The following is a 20507-nucleotide window of genomic DNA, read 5'->3' on the forward strand; positions in this document are numbered from 1 at the left end:
AATTGGCCGCAGTGGTTTTTGCACTGAAGATTTGGCGGCATTACCTTTACGGGGAGAAGTGTGAGATCTATACCGACCATAAGAGTCTCAAGTATTTCTTTACTCAGAAGGATTTGAACATGAGACAAAGGCGTTGGTTAGAATTAGTGAAGGATTATGATTGTGAGATCCTCTATCATCCCGGAAAGGCCAATGTAGTAGCCGATGCCCTAAGCAAAAAGGGTCCCGGACAAGTAGCTAGTATGATTCAGATCTCACCTCAGCTAGCAGAGGATATGGTTAGGTCCAGCATTGAGTTTGTGGTAGGTCAGCTTCACAACTTGACGCTGCAATCTGATCTGTTGGAAAGAATAAAAGTCGCTTAGATGACAGATCCGGAGTTAATGAAGATCCGAGATGAGGTGTTGGCTGGTCAAGCCAAGGACTTTTCAGTATCAGATAGTGGAATGCTTTTGTATAAAGCCAGGGTTTGTGTTCCGAACAGTGTGGAACTTAGAAATGAGATCTTTGAGGAGGCTCATTCTACCCCGTATTCTCTGCATCCCGGCACCACTAAGATGTACCAAGATTTGAAACCGTACTTCTGGTGGAGCGGTATGAAGAAGAATTTGGTAGAATTCGTATCGAGATGCCTCACTTGTCAGCAGATTAAGGCTGAACATCAGAGACTAGCAGGGTTGTTGCAGCCCCTAACCCTACCAGAATGGAAATGGGAAGATATTACGATGGATTTTGTGGTCGGGTTACCTAGGACCACGGGTTTATTTGATTCCATCTGGGTAGTGGTGGATGGATTTACGAAATCTGCTCATTTTCTGCCGGTTAGAACAACATTTACAGTGGATCAGTTGGCAGAGTTATATGTCAGAGAGATAGTGAGACTTCACGGGGTACTGAAGTCTATAGTTTCGGACAGGGATCCGAAGTTCACCTCCAAATTTTGGCAAAGTTTGCAACGGGCAATGGGTACAAAGCTGAAATTCAGTACAGCATTCCATCCTCAGACAGATGGTCAGTCCGAAAGGACAATTCAGATATTGGAGGATATGTTGAGAGCCTGTGTTATGGACTTTGAAGGCTCATGGAATAATTATCTACCGTTGATAGAATTCTCTTACAACAACAGTTATCAAAGTACAATAGGGATGGCTCCCTATGAACTGTTGTACGGTAGGAAATGTAGATCCCCTATCCACTGGGATGAGACAGGGGAGAGGAAATACCTAGGTCCTGAGTCAGTTCAGCGGACCAATGAGGCAATAGAGAAGATAAAAGCTAGAATGCTTGCCTCACAGAAAGGACGAGAAGAGTTACGCAGATCCGAAACGCAGAGATGTTGAGTTCCAAGTAGTGGAACATGTGTTTTTACGGGTATCTCCGATGAAGGGGATTAAACGTTTCGGGAAAAGAGGCAAGTTATGCCCTAGATTTACAGGACCTTTCGAGATTCTCGAGAAGATAGGTCAAGTGGCATATCGGTTAGCATTGCCTCCAGCCTTATCGACGATTCACAACGTATTCCATGTCTCGATGTTGAGAAAATACGTTTTCGTACCCCTCTCATATACTCGGTTATGAGAGTCTTCGGCTTCAAACGTACATGACTTATGAGGAACAGCCGGTGCGTAACCCGGATAGAAAGGATAAAGTCCTTCGAATAAGACCATAGCATTGGTCAAGGTTCTCTCGGAGAAACGGCAAGGTGGAGGAAGCCACCTGGGAGCTACAGATATGAGAGCTCAATATCCAGAGTTATTCAGGTTAGATTTCGGGGACGAAATCCTTTTAAGGGGGGATAGTTGTAAAGCCCGCTTAGTTAATTTGGAAATTAGCAGTTGTTTATGTTTAATTATGGAATTATTTATAGCTCTTTAAATAATTTATCACTGTTAATTATAGAATTCAGAAATGCATGGTTATGTTATTCAGTAGTTTTCATATTTTGCATTTCCGGTGCCCGGTATTTTGGAACTCGGCGTTTGGCTCAGTAGAAATCACAACTTAGCATGTTATTTAGTTTGGGACGGGTTTTAGACATTGGGAATGTCAGGAATGGCTGGGAATTTAGAATTTCCCAAAAATACCCCTTTAGTGATTTTTATGTGATTTTATGGTGGAGGGGCAAAATGGTCTTTTTGCCCCATTAGTGTTTTGTATTATGTGAGTTTATTAATTGAAGATTTATTATTTATTTTAATGTTACTTGGCTGAAATAATGTGATAAATGCTTTATAAACTCCTTTTTTCTCTTAAATTCCACACTTAGTCAAAATTAGAAAGAAAATTTCAAAACTCACACACTCAAAGCTCTCTCTCTTTTTCGGCCAAAGCTTGGGCAGCAAGGAGCTGATTTCTTCACTGATTTTTGCTTGTTGATTCATCTCATCTTAAGGTCCATTGCAAGCTAGGCTAGCCCTTGTTCTCCCTTCTTTAAATTCTTGAAAAAAATGATGAAAATGGTGATGCATGCATGATGTTTTTAATTGTGGTTGCTGCTGTATGTTGTGGATGTTTTCTGAGGTTTAAAGCATGATTTTAGTTGGTAATTAAGCTACTTGTGAAGTATGATTCCTAGGTTGAGCATGTTAGAGTTTTATTATGCAAAAGTTTGGTTTTCAACATGAAAATTGTGTAATCTGTTTCTGGGATGTTGCTGTTGTTTTTAATAGTTTTCAGAGGTGATTTTATGCTAGTTTAAGTAGAATTAAGCTAGTGGAATGCATGATTAGGTGGTTTTGCTCAAGTTTGAGTTTAGAACTCAAAGCTTGAGCTCCAATGGCAATTTGTGTATCTGTGATTTCTGGGTTAGTTTGATGCCTTGGATTTGTTCTTTGGGGTATTTAGAGCAGGTCTGGAAGGTTTGGATTAAATTGGGTTTGATTTGGTTGAGTTAGGAATTTTTGAAAAATTCCTGCGAGGAACCGGAATTCTGGTTGGGCAACCGAAATTCCGGATGAGGGTCCAGTAATTCCCAGAACCGGAATTCCGGTTGGGCAACCGGTCTGCCGGTTGGGGAATTTTCAGAACCCGTGTTTTTCCTCGTTTTTATGTTTTAAGGGGTATTGCCATGCTTTTTATCGATAGGGAAACTTTTAGTTCCTAGTTTTAGTCCCCGGGAAGTGATTTAGCGTGTCACTTATAGCGTTGTGATTTTTATGGTTTAGGAGCCAGTAATCCGCCACTCACTAAAGTTCCACCAAAGTTGACCAAGCACACCTGAATTCGGAATCCAGGTAAGATTAGTATAACTGTATGCATATGTAGATTACATGTTTAGCGTGCATGTAGGAAGCCTATTAGATTACATTAGTTATGTATATTGGCTTCGAACCATCCAACCCTGTCACGTCGGTACAGGCTGGAGTATGACCAGCAGCCGGAGTATGACCGGTTCGACCGATCAGGCTGACATTTGGTTGGTGGTTCCGTGCTATTGACTTATCCCGTCTGGTGCAAGCCGGGAGTATGACAAGCAGCCGGAGTATGACCGGCTCGACCGATCGTGAGGATACTTGTCAATAGTACCGTCCCCGTGAACGTTCAAAACTCGCACCATGTTGGACATGGCAAGAAGTGGCTCGCACCATGTTGGACATGGCGTAGCGGGACTCGCATTGTGTTGGACACGACGCTTAGAATTATGTACGAGTATTATTATGCTTTTCATCGAGCCTGGCCGACTCACAGTTTACGTTTATGTGTAGGTAAAGGCAAGGCTATAGCTGATGGACCGTGAGCGAGCTTGTGAAGATTGTACATGTCGGGGCGGTTAGGCCTGGAGCGTACGATCCTCGGGACAGCACGACTGATTTTTGTAACTGGTTGTTAGACGACCTTTATTTTATGTAACAGTTAAACAGTTAAAACTTTTTATAAATAATTTTATAATCGGGATCCCGAGTCTTTTGTAATATTGTTTTATAAGTTTAATTAAAAAGCAAAATTTTAATTAATCACGTTTTTCCATAAACCTCGTTGATTAGCAACGAGCTGCACAGTACGTTTAAAAATCACGTAATACGCCTATGGTAGTTAGGGTGTTACAGAGTAACTCTAAATCTATATAGTGACACTTCAACGCGTGTCACTAATGAGAGTGACTGGAAAGACAATTTTTAGTGACACTTCACACGCGTCACTGAACCCTTTTACATTCATTTTTTGCATGTCACTATAGGCGTATAGAGTCAGATTTTGTCAGACTGAAAAAGTAACAGCCACACAGATGAAGTGTCACTATATCCTTTTTTTTTTTATTATTATTAATATTTTTAGAGATATATTTACACACAAAAAGTGCAACTATATTAAATATTTTTCTACAAAAAATAATATTTAATTATGTTAATACAAATTTTATATGTTATAAATAATAATTTATATTAATTATATATAAATACAATTAAATATAACAATAATAATTTTAATTAAGTAAACAATATTTTGTATTAATTATTTTTCCAAAATCACCAGAGTTTACAAATAAATTTTTTTTTTACCAATAATAATATTTTTTCATACAAACAATCCAAATGTACAGTATGAATCGAACCAAAATAACACATATATCAACACTTCAAACCTAGAAAATAAGAAATAAAATAAAATTTACAACTCAAACCTAGTTACAAAATACATTTTTGAAAAAAAAAAATTGCTCATTTTCTAAACATGAATAGTCTAGATTGAACACGAGCCCAGCTCTAAATCCCCAATAAAAGCGAAGCCTCGTTGAAGGTCTAAATCACACCAAACTTTAATCATCCACCTGCATACACACAAACATAGAACAGAGAATGAATACTAATTTAAATTAACAAAACTCTTCACATTCCGATCAATATAAAATTAAATAAAATATATAACAATTTCTTTTATTCACCTGCATACACACACAGAAACATAAAACAGAGAATGAATACTAATTTAAATTAACAAAACTCTTCACATTCAGATCAATATAAAATTAAATAAAATATATAACAATTTCTTTTACTTGTTCATATTTCAGAATCATGGAATCGACACTCTTTCCAACTTCCCAACTTCCCCGTTCGGCGGCAGAACCACGTCTGGGAGCGGTGCCTCCCTGTTTGGGTTCATGATGGCGGAGGTAGCCCGTCGAACTGAACAAAAATGAGAGAGAGAGAGAGAGAGAGAGAGAGAGAGAGAGAGAGAGAGAGAGAGAGAGAGAGAGAGAGAGAGAGAGAGAGAGAGAGAGAGAGAGAAAGAGAGAGATGAGCGAGAGAGAAGGTCAGGGCATTTCGTGTTGGGTGTTTTGGGTTCTTGGAATGGAGGCAAATGGATCTACGACTTTGGTGCAAAAACAAAGAGATGGTGAGAGGTCGAGCGAGAGAGAAGGTCGGGGTCCTGGCTCCGTTGAGAAAATAGAGAGAGGGTGAGAGGTCAAGGTCGTGGCTCCGGTGCAAAAACAGAGACAGGCTGAGATGAGAGGCCTCATGCGGCTGTTGGCTGTTAGAAAGTTTAGGGTTTTTTTTTGTGTATAAGAGAGAGGGGGAAAAGAGATAAGAGCTGTTAGGGTTTTTGTTTGAGAAGAGAGAGAGAGAGAGAGAGAGAGAGAGAGAGAGAGAGAGAGAGAGAGAGAGAGAGAGAGAGAGAGAGAGAGAGAGAGAGAGAGAGAGAGAGAGAGAGGCGATAATTATATAAATTGTATTTTAGTTGAGATTTGATAATTTTTTTATTTGTTTATTTATTTTAAATTACCGCTGTATTTTTTTTTTTTTAAAAAAATTAGAGTATTGATATAGTGACGCGCCAGGTGTGTCAGGGTACATTTACCCACACGCACTTGGCGTGTCACTATAGGTCTCAATTTTTCAAATTAATAAAAAATAAAAAAAATAGATTTTAATCTTTAGTGACACTCTATATTTTTAGTGACACACATTGCAAGAGACTAACACTGAACATTTAGAGTCTAATTGTGCATGTCACTAGAAATTACTCCTATCTATTTAGTGACCAGCACTTTTGTGCGTGTCGTTAAATAGTGTCACTAAAAGGCCGAATTGTAGTAGTGAAAGGACATAGCACTTATCCAAGGTGCATGTAAACTATGTAGTAGATTATCATATCAGTTAAACCCTATGTACTGATAAATCTAGGAATATATATATTTAATCACACAATCTTAATTACTTTCCACTGTGCTGACGACATAATAAACAAGAATATTAATGTGATAAGGGTTTGGATGAATTTATAAATCAAATAAACATATAAATGATAACATGAATCAAATGAATCACTAAATAAGTGATGAAAGCACTTATGTCTCTTTATTGATAATTAAAAGATAAAGATTACATTGAAATAGAATTTTATTTAGGGCACAAAGCCCAATAGAGACTTGGATAGTGATTTCTTTACATGAAAATCAACATGTTATTGGCTACAACTGGGGTTATAAAATCAGATAGGGCTCGTTTGGAATGTCGTATTAGGTCGTATTGTATTGTATTGTATTACATTAAATTTGATTATATATCATATTTTTATATAACACTATGTTAAGTTTTCATTTATACTAAAATATTATATATTTAGGTATCCATAAAAGTTAATACAACATATAATCTTACATAAAAATATTGCATAAACTACGATTCAATATAATACTATACAATGCAATACGGTGTAATAAGACGAACCAAACTAACCCATATAATGTTGATAGTGTTGGGTGTTGTGCCCTAAATAAAAACTATTTCAATATAATCAGATTTACTTATTAATAAAGATCAGAAATAACATTTTATGTTACATGGTTCACATGATTTATTTCATGATTATATATATAATGTATAAATTCTATTTAAGTCCAGAACATATCAATTTCTTAATGATTATAGTGTTGTCAGCACAGTGGAATATAATCTTGATTATATGTTTGAAAGTTTATTCCCTGATTTGTCAGTTCACTGAATTTAGACTGACATGATAATCAGCGATAGGTATTCTTACACCTTGGATAAGTGGTATGTCCTTCCCAGGGCATTGGCAAAGTTTACGAGTATCGGATGTATGGAGTATACATCGGAAGGGACCGATATTGAACTTTGATTAGATATATTAAAATTTATCGTAATATCTACTCAATTCAGTATCACCCGTTGATCCTAGATCAAATGATCTTAATCCTGATATGGTTAGGTTCGATCTCAAGAGCATTCACTACAAAAAAATGGATATTCAGCTACAAAAAAATTGGTAGCAAATAATGCCTATTTAGTAGCTAATATACTTTTTGCAACTAACTTTTTTTGGTGGCTACTTCGTAGCTAATACTCCGTTGCTGAAAGTTTTTTGCTACCAAGGCAATTTGTAGCAAATTTGCTACTAATATTTTTGTAGCAAAAAATATCAAATCTAGTAGCAAAATAATTACTTTGAAAGACTACTAAAACTTTTTTAGTACTACATTTTAGTAGCAAATCACCTTAAAATTGGTAACAAATACAACTTTAGTACTTAAAAATATAATAATTCTGCTACTGAAATTTTGTTGCAAAATAAATTTAAATTGAATTGTATGTGATTTTTCAACCAAATTTATATTTAATATTTAATTTTAATTATTCTAGTAATGCAAATTTCTAATTATATATTTGTAGAATTATTAAAAAAATTATTATTAAAATATCTAAACTCACTTTAATAGAATTAATAACTTATATATACATACAATTAGTAAATTGTTGATAATACAAAATCTCTAACATAATCTAACATAATTTAAAATATATAACATAGACAAATCTAAAAAAATCAAATAAATCTTGGATGTTGGCTTATATCCGACCAATTCTGTTAGTACTTCACCAAACATTTTATTTGCTATACAATAGATTGAGCCCTCTTGTGATGCCATTAGTGTAGACTCCCACAACACTCTTCGTGTGTAATTGACCAGATCAAGGTATTCGGCTGCAATAAGGGCTGTTGGGTTCTGAAGGTGAACACCTAAACCAACAACAACATGAAAAGAAATTACTCAATTAACAGTCTACATAAAGGGACTTGGTTTAACTAGAGGACATGAAAAACATGCTGATATTTGATTGATTTACCACAAGTCAATAAAAGAACCATGCTGAAGCCTTTGCAGTTGAAAGGTGCATCTTCAGATAAGAACCATGCTGATATTTGATTGATTTACCACAAGTCAATAAAAGAACTAAAATCCAAATTTTTGAAAGTGAAACATTAATAATGAAAAGAGAAAAAAGATTAAAAAATCTCACAAGTCAGTGGACTCATAGCGAGTGGCGATAGCAAGCTCGCTATGGATTGTACACCAAAGAACAAATCCCTGTGCTTTCCCCTGAAAGAGAAGAATAGAGTAAATTTAGAGAATGGAAGTAAAAGACTTGCATCTCTTCTATAATGAGTGTCAGTTCATGATTTTTCATGCAATTTGGGAACAAACCTGATTGCTTGAGCTCGATGCTTTTGAAATAATTGCGTAAGTCTGCATATTGAGAATTTGACAAAGAAATTATTGAACAATCATATTCATAGTTCACCAACATAAATATAAGAAAAAACAAAAAATCACTTACAGCAGGTTTCACAAGAACATAGATAACTCCAAATGAGGCACTTAAGTAAGGCACCTGCAATATGATAATTACTTTCATTATTCCCAGAACAATTATTTTATCAACGGAAATTTTTTATCAAGTATGTTATAAGGCTGCAAATTTCTAAGGATCTTTTCATGGAAGAATTTAAGTCAAGCATGATTTGTTGAAGAAAATAAACAGTTCCTTTTGACTAGGCCTCTTTATTGATTGGTCTTTTAAATCTCTACTTTTCAAAATAGATCTTGTTTAATATTTTTATCAAGTTGTTCACAGTGCTTACCCAAGTTGCCCAAGCCAAACCATAGAGTAATGCCTGTATGTAAGAAAGCATCATTAGATTATTTCTTTTTTCCTTTTAGTGGAGAAATGAGAATAATTTAATAGGGTGGCTTACATAAGCTATAGAAGAAAGTAAGGCCATGCACAATATTACTTTCTCTCCAACCAATGGATTCATTAGTGGAAGCAGCACCATCTGGGAGGCACATCAAAAACCCAAATCTTTCATTCAAAAAATGCATAATAATTGGACTAAGCATGATCTTGAAAGGTTATATAGATGAGTTTAAATGCTTATGACACATTAATAATTCACCTAAGAGATTAGAAGACCGTTAAAAAAATGATATTGTGAACTTCATACTACTTTCTTAGTCAAGGGTAAGACTATGAGAACTGGTTTTTCAACTTTTGCATAAATTTTTATATGACCATCTTGTGAGAAAAAATATTAAATGCAGTGAGGTGAGAGAAATATCAATCCAAACCATGACATATGTATGAACTTCTGTAGAATAAACAATTTGAGATAATAAGCTCCATAAGAAAACATACCTGAGAAGCAATAGAACCTATACCAACCATCATCAAAATTTCCGAGAACTGATTTTTGTCGAAGCCAAAAGCTGCCTTTAGATAGTACTGTGCAAGTTGAAGTAGTAATAGGATTTTCAATTCATTGAAATAAACAGGGCACAAAATATGTTTCAAAATCATTAGTTATAATAGCATTTGCAAAGGACAAATTACTCTAATCTAATTACTGCAAAGACTAAACTAATGCAAATGCAATTTTAAAAAGGGCAAAGTAAAAATAGTACAAAGTTGGTACAATCCCATGTTTGGCAGGTATCATAAACCCTCATTCAACTCTCATTTTACTTGTTGAACCCATATTCCAATAATGTTGAAGTTCTATCCTTTAAAAATGGAGTAAAGCTCTTTTTAGCTACAAGGGTGGATCAAATTAATGAACTTGTCCTCCAAAAGTGGATCAATTCCTTTCGTTTGGAATAATTAATGTAGATAATGTTTGGTTATCCTTAGTCTTTTATTGTAATTGAAAAAACATACCAGCAGAACACTGCTGATTCCTGACATTCCCAACTCATAGAAGAAAGAAACCAGAGAAATGCTCCTAAGTGTTGGACTGCAATGGAAATATAGCTTGGAATAGTCACAAGTGGCAACTTTCATATGATTTTCATAACCAATTTGTTTCAATATACTATCTGCATATGAAAAGGAGAATGTCACCAAACCATTCACATAGCCATAAACTTAAGCCTTATGCCAACAATACCACTATATCGATAGCAGCAGTAGGTGACAAAAATTAAATCAAAAATTCAGTTTAATTTTTGATCAAAAATTAATTTTTCAGTTTAATTAATGTATTTTTAAATTAAAAATTATACCTATAAATAATTAAACCACAAATGTAGAACATTTTAGTTATAAAATTAACAAACAACTTAAGAATATTAAATTTAATTTATCCAAAAATAAAGGAAAAAAAGACGTATATCCTAGCAAACATTTATTATAAGATTTAAAATAAGATAAAAACATTAATTATAAACAAACAATCTGGACAGTAATTTAAATTTAAATTTCAAAAAAAAGATAAGTATCCCACAAAACAAGGTTAAAAAATAACAAAAATTTCAAAAATTAAAATTTGAATTTGGTTTTTAAATAAATACGTGTATGTATATATATACCATACATTAATTTTTATCGTCATTTTTTTTTTCTTTACTCTATTCACATTCACTGTTAACGATTTTTTTTTTCTCTCAAAAACCTTAATTTGCCTCAACAGCCTCAACAAATCTAAAGAGCAATTAAGTGCCATAGTTGTATAAAGGTATGAGCTAAATGATATTTGATATATATCATGATTGACATTATAATCTTGCATTGATTAGATTGTTAATTAAAAAATCCCTTCAGGTGTTTCAATTGGTGAGGTGTTTCAAAGAATTTCAAAAAGGATACAAGGAGTGGGTACACACAAACAGGTTTGAATAAATTTCTATACTATTTCACTAAAACAATATGCATTGAAATCAACTAGGAAATATAGAATTGACATGGATTAATTATCTTCGTTTTCGAATCTGTATAGTTGTTCTTTGTTGGGCTAATGAATTTACAATCTTCTTACTCTACTTTGGTGGCATGCAATTCCATTTTGAAATAGAAGAAAAAGCCATTACAATGCTTTCAAATAACATATTATAAATAACTAGAATTACAAATAATTACCTAAATAATTAATACTCCCACGGGGACATTACAGCAGGAAACAACTTATAACAAAAACTCATCAAAATATAAATATCAAATGCAGAGTAACACATCAACCAGATAAGCAACTCAAATCAAATTTCCTATCTTTTCTTGAGAAACCATCTAAATTACTATACTAAGAAATCATCATCACTCAACCACTAATCAAATCCTGAAATCCAGGGAAAGGCCAATCAAAGTCTTGTTATTTAATATTACGTTACAGGAAATGTCTAGCTAAATTCTGTTTCTCACATTGTGACTTTGCAGAATCCTCAAGAATAAACCTCACAATAATAATATATACAATTAAATAAAGGTAAAAAATGAAAACATACCATTAGGAATGTCTTTGAGCTGAGTACCACGACCCTGAAATTTGAAAAATAAAACATATATGCATTAAAAATTGGAAATTGGAAATTTAACATACAACCCCAAAAAAATACCAGAATTTGTAAGTATTATTACCTTCTCAATTGATAAACCTTTGCTCGACGAAGACCTGGCAACAGTAGGTGCAGAATACCGTTCAACGATCTTCCTCTCTGCCTTAAATACTCGGCTCTTTGTCTCCTAATTGCCTGATAATCATAGAAAGAGAACTTTTAGAAAATATGCATATAACACAAGCAACACAGTATCAACAAATAAAATGCAGATATAGATTGACAGTAGAACAAATTATTACTCTTTGTAGCCGATCTTCCAACTGATCCCTCATTCTCCGCCTCTCAATCTCACGTTGATGAGAGACAGACTTAGCAACACGATGCACCCACAGCCACTGTCCCCACCGCCAAATCTCTTGAACTCTCCATATTTCATGCTGCCGTTCTTCGCCGAAGTCGAACAGAGCAGAACGTACTGCCTGAGGTGCCGTTCTTCGCCGCTCGAACAGAGCAGAACGAGAGGGATCGAACAGAGCAGAACGAGAGGGAGAGACTGAGATCGATTTTAGGGTTGATACTGAGAGCTGTCGTTCTTCGGCGAAGTCGAACAAAGGGAAAGAGCAGTTTAGGGTTGATACAGCTGCTCTTTGATATTGCGTATATTTGCAGCTAGCTGTATATACTCTTTTTTATTGTTGTTATTATTATTATTATTATTATTATTATTATTATTATTATTATTATTATTAGCCTACCAAAACTAATTAAATGTAATCTATTTTAAAAAATATTTTTTTAACAAAAAATAAATTGAGTGACATTATTTTTAAAAAATATAATATGTTTTATTTTTAAATGACAAATGTAATTAATTACTAAAAAAATTAGAGTATCATAACTTTTAATTTTCAAAAATAGTAGCAATTAAGTATATATATCTGAAACAAAAATTAGTATTATATTCTTTATACTTAGTTGTGTAGCACTTATTTTTGAGTTGAAACTATATATAAACCATAAATTATCAATTATAAATATAAATATGAATTTATTTATACACTTCAACAATAAATAAGAAATATTAGATCGTCACTTTAGTTGTGCCAATAAAATTTAGGATTAATTACAGCAGGAGACGTTAATTATATTTTATTTATAGATATATGATGACTTATTTAATTTAAGGATATACCCAATATTAATTCTCTTAAATTGCTAAGTCAAAGATACATTCAAATTAGGATAAGTTTTATTTCATATCATTTTATTTCTCTTAAACTTTTTCTTTTTCTAAATTGTTTTCTCTCTCCGGTAAGCATTCCATATCATTTTATTGGCCACTTTCATAGTAGCTACGTGAGAGGAATTAGTAGGCTTAAAAACAGAAAAGTGATTAAAAAAGTGTTACCAAACGGCACCTATAATTATTAATAAATAAAGAATATTTGATAGGATTTTTTTACTTTTACACTTGAAAATAATTTTTTTTGTATCTTCACATAATTTCACATAGAAACCCTCATAGTAATTGAACAACCTAAATCGTAACAAAAATTCACATATAAACTACCAGAGCAACCCAAACAAAAAAATCATATTATTTATTATTATATTATTTCATATATTTTTTCAAATACAATATAGTATTTATCAAAATTATTAATATTAAATATTTTTTCTTGTAGTATAATTCATCGTGTTTATCGGAAGATACAATAAAAAATGATAGATAAGAACTGGATTTTCCAAAAGGATAGATTATCGGAGGGGTTTTTCAATGGACTTAAAAATTTTCTCAAATTATCATCCTTTCACTTGAATGATGAAAATAAGATTCGATGTCCATGTGTTTCATGTATGAACTTATACTATTATGACTTGGAGACGATTGAGCGCCATATATTTGTAAGAGGATTTTATACAAAATATGTTTTATGGGAGTTCCACGGGGAAGATATCACAGAAATACACGAGGATGAAGAGAATGCAGAATCAATCGTTGAGGAAGACAACACATTATATGATAGTGATGATGAAGATGATGACGACATGATACCAGCATTAGAGGATTTGGCTAATCAATCTCATAGAAATAGTGAGTTTGTGAACCTTGGAGATTCAAATGGCGACAACAATGCAAGGAATTCATTACCTAACTTATTTGCTGAAGCTGAAAAGGAGTTGTACCCCGGATGCACAGTATTCTCGAGCTTAACATTTATTGTTAATCTAATGCACATTAAAGTGATGTGTGATTGGAGTAACAAATCATTTGATCTGTTGTTGGACTTACTTTGGAAAGCATTTCCCAAAGACAATAAGATTCCACGGTCATATTACGAGGCTAAGAAGATGTTGCGTGATCTTGGTTTAAGATATGAAACCATTCATGTATGTAAGGACAATTGTGCTTTATTTTGGAAAGAGAATGAAAATGCTGAAAGATGTCCTGTATGTGATCATGAACGATACAAATTTCAAGGAACTAAAGGCAAGAAGATCCCATACAAAAAGATGCAATATTTTCCCATAACTCCACGTCTACAACGACTTTTTATGTCTCGCCATACATCAACTGATATGAGGTGGCATAAGGAAGAACGTGTTGATACTGATGGTGAACTTAGACACCCAGCTGATGCAGAAGTCTGGAAGGATTTCGATCGACAATATCCTAATTTTGCAAAAGAAACTAGAAATGTTAGGTTGGGATTTGCAACAGATGGATTCAATCCATTCGGTGATTTATCAAACGCACATAGTATGTGGCCAGTGTTGCTAATGCCATATAACATGCCTCCATGGAAATGTATGAAACGAGAATTCGTAATGATGGCATTACTAATTCCAGGACCCAGTGCTCCAGGCAAAGACATAGATGTCTTTTTACGACCTCTAATTGATGAGCTCAAGGAATTATGGGAAAATGGGGTGCGTACTTTTGATATTGTTGACCAAGAATATTTTACAATGCGTGCTGCAGTATTATGGACGATTAATGATTTTCCAGCATATGGTACTGTGTCTGGGTATAGCACTCAAGGGTATAAGGCTTGTCCTGTTTGTGAGGAAGACACATCTTCATTTCGAGTAAGAGGAAAAACATGTTTCATGGGTCATCGTCGATATTTGAGTCTGAACCACCAATGGCGCAAGGATAAAGAGTACGATGGCACAATTGAAAGACGTTCGGCTTCCAAGAATTTTAACGGAGATGAAATCTTGGACAAAGTAAACTGTTTATGGAAATGTAGGCCAGGGAAAAATGATAAGATCATTAAGGAAGATAAGCAACAAATGAAGGATGCATCTTATGAAAACAAAACAAAGTTTGGAGGCGAAAAAGTATTTTGTGGGAGTTAGAATACTGGCCTAAGTTAAAACTAAGACATAATTTGGATGTGATGCATATTGAAAAAAATATATGTGAGAGTGTGGTCGGTACAATATTTAGTATCGATGGGAAGTCTAAGGATACTGAAAAGGCAAGACTTGATTTACAAGACTTAAATATTCGGAAGCAGCTACACATGAAAAAGAAAGGGAATAAATGGTTGAAACCAGTAGCATGTTATACACTATCGGCAAAGGAACGACAAGAATTTTGTACGTTCATAAAATCTGTAAAATTTCCTGATGGATATGCAGGAAATATTTCTCGAAATGTTAACATGAAAGATGGAAAATTATTTGGGTTGAAAAGCCATGATTGTCATATCTTACTGCAAAGGTTGTTACCTATTGGTTTAAGGCCATATTTGAATAAAAAGGTGATGGATGCAATTGCTGAGTTATCATTGTTCTTTAGAAAACTATGTGCGAGGACATTAAATGTGAAAGACTTAGATGAATTGGAAGAGGGCATTGTACTTACCTTATGTAAATTGGAAAGTATTTTTCCTCCTGCTTTCTTCGATGTGATGATTCATCTTGCGGTGCATTTGCCATTAGAAGCTAAGTTGGGAGGTCCAGTACAAATGCGATGGATGTATTCAATCGAAAGGTATCATAAAGTGTATTTTAGTTAAATTTGTATTATTCGATAATTGTTGAGTACAATATTTTAAAATTATACATTGAAAACATAATAAATTTCAGGGAATTAGGTCATTTAAAGAAATATGTAAAGAACAAAGCTCGACCTGAAGGTTGTATTGCTCAAGGATACATTATTACCGAGGCATTAAATTTTTGTTCCATGTATCTTCGTGGAATAGAGACACGATTTAATCGCCCTGATCGTAATTCTGAAAACCTTGGCGTCAGAAAAGAATCTACCTTGTCTATATTCAACATGCCTACAAGACCATTTGGCAAACAATCATCTTTCACACTAACTCAAGAGGAACGAAACCAAGTTCAATGGTACATTTTGAATAATTGTCCTGAGTTAGACACATACTTAACGTAAGTTAATTTGTTTTTCCTTCCCAAATATTATAATATTTATGTTTTAGCATAAAATTAATATTTCATAGTACTTGTTATGAAAACAGAGAACATAGATTATTCTTACAATCTCAAGGATTTTCCGACATTGACCAAGTACAAAAAAATGAATTTTCAAGATGGTTTGAAAATAAAGTAAGTATAAAATATAAATTAAAATATCTTATAACATAAATTTGTGTTTGCATCATAAAATGACAATATGAAATTTGAAATATTCACAGATAAAAAAAATGAACGAAACAACTTTCTGGTCAAGCAGTAGAAGATTTGTATGCAATTGCAGTGCAACCTGATTTGTTGGTTTGTTCATATGATGGTTGTATGGTTAATGGAGTTCGATATCATACAAAAAGTCGAGATGAAAAACGTACAACTCAAAATCATGGTGTTTTGGTTGAAGCAGAATATGAAGGAAAAATGTGTAATTTTTACGGCGTCATTGATGAAATTTGGGAAGTACACTACCTCTATTGGAATACAGTTGTATTGTTCAAATGTTCTTGGTACAATACCAATGGGAATAAAATGTATACTGAGTATCATTTTACTAGTATAAACATTAGCTCAAAATGGTTTGAAGATGAACCATTTGTTCTTGCTAATCAAGTATGTTCAGTCTTTTATTTAGATGATATTAAAAAAAATAAAGATTGGAAAGTAGTGCGTAAAGTGAATCATCGCCACATTTGGGATATACCACCAAAGCCGGATCATGGTGAAGATGATGATGAAGATCCCACTATCATCGGTTCTGAAGCATATCAAGAAGAATTTTCGAATAATATTGATTTAAATTTTGATTCAACAATAAGTAATATCAATCTTATTCGGGATGATATCGAAGATATAGAATGTGATGATGGAGTATTTAGTGATATTCCAATAAATCACAATGATGATACAGAAGAAGAACCGTAACTTGATGATTACGAAGATATAATATTGAGTGATAAAACTAATTAGGTATAAAGTGCTTCAATTTTTTGTTTTTTTAATTTTTCAATATAAAAATTTGTTACATGCAAGACTAATTAATTTGGTATTTTTCGGCTTTACAGTCATGTCAAATAAGAAGTCACGTGATCTACCATTAAGTCGTACAAGGTCATTTGGTCCAAAGAAGACACATAATAATGATTCAACATCTACAAAATCTCCACCTCCTGTGCCTTGTTCTCCAAATGAAGATTCAACAACACCATCTGATGATGAAATTCAAGAATTGTTAGGTACAACCGTTCATACATGCATGACTTAATTAAGATAATATATACATAAATATAGTTATATCACAAATTATATTGTAATTATGGACAGAATCAAAGAAGAACACCCGTGGCCCTACTCGTGGGGATGGAGTTAGACGTTCATCAAAAAATGATACAAGTAAGAAAATAATTTCTTATAGGAAAGGTGAACTTAGAGTGTATGGGCCAAATGCAACTATATTTGGAAACACCGTTGGTGTAAAAGTACGTCATCATGCTCCACTTCAGTATAGTGGTTGGGCCAAAATTCCTCCAGAAGATAAGAAAGCAGTATATGCTCGCATCATGGTATACATATTTATAGTACAATTTTTATGTACATAAAGCTATAATTTTATAATTCATTTAATAATTATCTTTTTTTAGGACATCTTTGACATAGATTTTAAAAGATCCATACCTCGAAACTATTTGCAATCACTATTGTCAAGAGAGATATAGGGGCTACCGTAACAAATGCCACAGTAAATACAAATCTCTTATCGAGGAAGGTAAAAATCCATTAGAAAATCGACCTAAAAAGTTGGTGCTAACAGACGAAGACTGGGAATGGATGTGTAAAAACTGTTTTTCTAATGAAGAATGGAAGGTATCATAATATTTCTTCAATTTGTACACATTTAATACTTTTAAATTCTTAATACTGACATGAAATATGTTATGTAGAAAAAGTCACCGTGTGTTCTAAAAATAGAGCAAAAGTTTCTTTTATGCATTCAGGTGGAACAAAATCTTTTATTCAATAATTACATGAAGAGGTAGTATTTTTTTTCGTATAATAGCATTAAAATATTATTATATTTTAATTTTATTTATTATTTAAATGTATTACAGAAATCAAAACAAAGCATAGGTGATGAAGTACAACAACAAACTATGAAGTGTGGAGAGATCGAAATGTTTCGAAAAACTCATTATACGATTGAGAATGGATGGATCAACGAAATAGCCAAGGAAAAATATGTATGTTAACTTTAAAAGTTAGTAATTTTATTTAATCATTTTTGTAAAAGTAATAATTCATTATTTTATTGTTATTGTAGAATGAAATGGTTGAGTTGCGACGAGATAAACTTATTCAATTTGAAGATGGCTTGCTACTAGTAGTTGATGAGGCTGCTATATATAGGCAGGTGTTAGGTGAAGGAAAATACGGTTGGTTACGAGGTTTAGGTCCTACACCTGGAAAAAAGATCTCAGTGGAATTATCATCCAAACATAAAGAGATTGAAGAAGAACGTTTGGACAAATTAGAGAAAATCATTGAAGATCTAAGGAAGGATCAAGATAATAATGTTGCAAGAATCGTTCAAGAGAATATGAAAATATTCTATGAATCACAACAAGGCAGATTATTAGAGGAACGATCATCAGAGTCACCAATCAGAATTCCATCAATGGTTTTATTAGAACATAAATTTACTCTCACATATTTTTTTTTCATGTATTTAAAATAAATTATAACAATTTTTTTTTTGATTCAGGATAAACAAAATAGTTTTTTCACGCAACTGGAGCCAAGTAAAGAAAAAGATCAACCCTCATCTTCACAAAAATCCACTAAATCGTCCTCAAATTTAGAAGAAGTGCGAGATTCTCCAATTAAATTTGAGATTCCTAAGGACACTCCAAAGGGTGTAAAAGCTGCATTACTAGCTGTTCGATTTATAAAAGCTTCACACACTTTTTCCATGGTCATGGACCCAGAAATTTTGGATAATGATGAATATTTACATATTTCACCTATCGATGTAATTCATCTAGGCACTATGAAACGGATTGGAGCTGCTTGCATAGTATTTTACATTAGGTAAAAAATTTATCTTTAAATTACACTTAATGCACTAAATAATATTTTTTCCTTATTAATCTAATTGTAATATTTAGGATCTTACATGAAAAGTTGGTGAAGGCAAATCGAGCACAATATTTTCGTTTCTTTCATCCAATTTTAGCTTTGGATTCATGTCAAGCACAAAATGCAATGACAATGGCAGATCGCATGGAAGGAACAGAAGCGGGACAATTTTGGTTGCTTTCTGTTAATACTGGGTAAGAATTATTTAGTTAACTATTTATGTTATCAATATATTTGACTTACATATAATATCTTACTTTGGTGGTCAACAGAGACCATTGGATGCTAGCAATTATTGATGTATTGCGTGAAACATGTTATTGGCTTGACTCAATTGGATTACCCCCGCCTAATAAAATTAAATCTCTAATGGCAATGTAAGTTAAATAATATTATGGTTTAGTCTAATTTAATTTTTATTTTTTAAATTATTTTAATATTTCTTTTGTTTATTAGGACTTTTGATTACTACAATGCTTCCACTAATAGGCAGCCAAAAAAGTCTGGCATTACATGGAAATCTATAAAAGTAAGTTGTAAAATAAAATTACATTAATATAACAATATAGTAATTATTCTATAAATTTTAAAATATTTATGTGTTTTTATTTCATAAATATGTGCAGTGTCCTCAACAAATATCGGATTTTGAGTGTGGATATTATGTAATGAGATACATGCGTGAATTTTGCATGAATTCTAGACCTATCAATTGGCTAACCACTCAAGTAAGTTATATATATATATATTTGGGGTATATACACTATGATAAAATATTTTTCTATTTTATTATAAATACTACTATATGAACTAATACTTACCTTACTCATTGCAGTGGAATGGGAAAAAAACTTATACAAAACAAGAAATTGATGAAATTCGTTTGGAATGGGCTGACCAATTTTTAGAAGAAATTACAGAAGATGGAGTGCTTTAATTGAGTGATCACAATAAAAGAAACATTGTTATTGTGTTATGCAAACCTTTCAGCTTATTAATTTGTTTTAAGGTAGTAAGTGTTTTTTTTTCCCTAAGATGCTTTTATCTATGTTGGTTTCTTTGAAATTTTTACTGAAGCTTATTAGAGGGTCCATCTAGTATCTTTGTTTCAACAAAATTATATATATCCTATATGACTTATGTAGTTGTTTATTACATTATTTTTCTTTCAATTTTTTGTGGCGTTTATAATTTTTTAAATTTAGTTTATCTTATTCATTTATTATAAATTTAATTATTTCTTTTTACCTTTCTTTAATATTACAACAAAATATAATTTATATACATATTGTTTTTTAAGAAAATATAGATTAATTTTTTTAATTTGGAGCACAAGTACAGATTTAATTATGTTTTT

General features: G+C 32.8%; 1 protein-coding gene and 1 pseudogene across 1 annotated transcript; one reads left to right on the forward strand and one right to left on the reverse strand.

Moving 5' to 3' along the window:
• Nucleotides 1–7673: 7673 nt before the first annotated feature.
• On the reverse strand, nucleotides 7674–13095 carry LOC133031414 (uncharacterized; annotated as a pseudogene).
• Nucleotides 13096–13294: 199 nt separating this feature from the next.
• On the forward strand, nucleotides 13295–14935 carry LOC133031415 (uncharacterized). Its single transcript, XM_061104905.1, has one exon. It carries the CDS (start codon nucleotides 13295–13297, stop codon nucleotides 14933–14935), a length of 1641 nt encoding a protein of 546 aa, XP_060960888.1.
• The last annotated feature ends 5572 nt before the right edge of the window (nucleotides 14936–20507 follow it).

Source organism: Cannabis sativa, chromosome 9 (assembly GCF_029168945.1).
Source record: "Cannabis sativa cultivar Pink pepper isolate KNU-18-1 chromosome 9, ASM2916894v1, whole genome shotgun sequence".
Taxonomy (NCBI): domain Eukaryota; kingdom Viridiplantae; phylum Streptophyta; class Magnoliopsida; order Rosales; family Cannabaceae; genus Cannabis; species Cannabis sativa.

Bases quoted from the DNA above. Each gene is read 5' to 3' on its own strand.
- LOC133031415 (XM_061104905.1), top strand. From the start codon at position 13,295: ATGATAGATAAGAACTGGATTTTCCAAAAGGATAGATTATCGGAGGGG.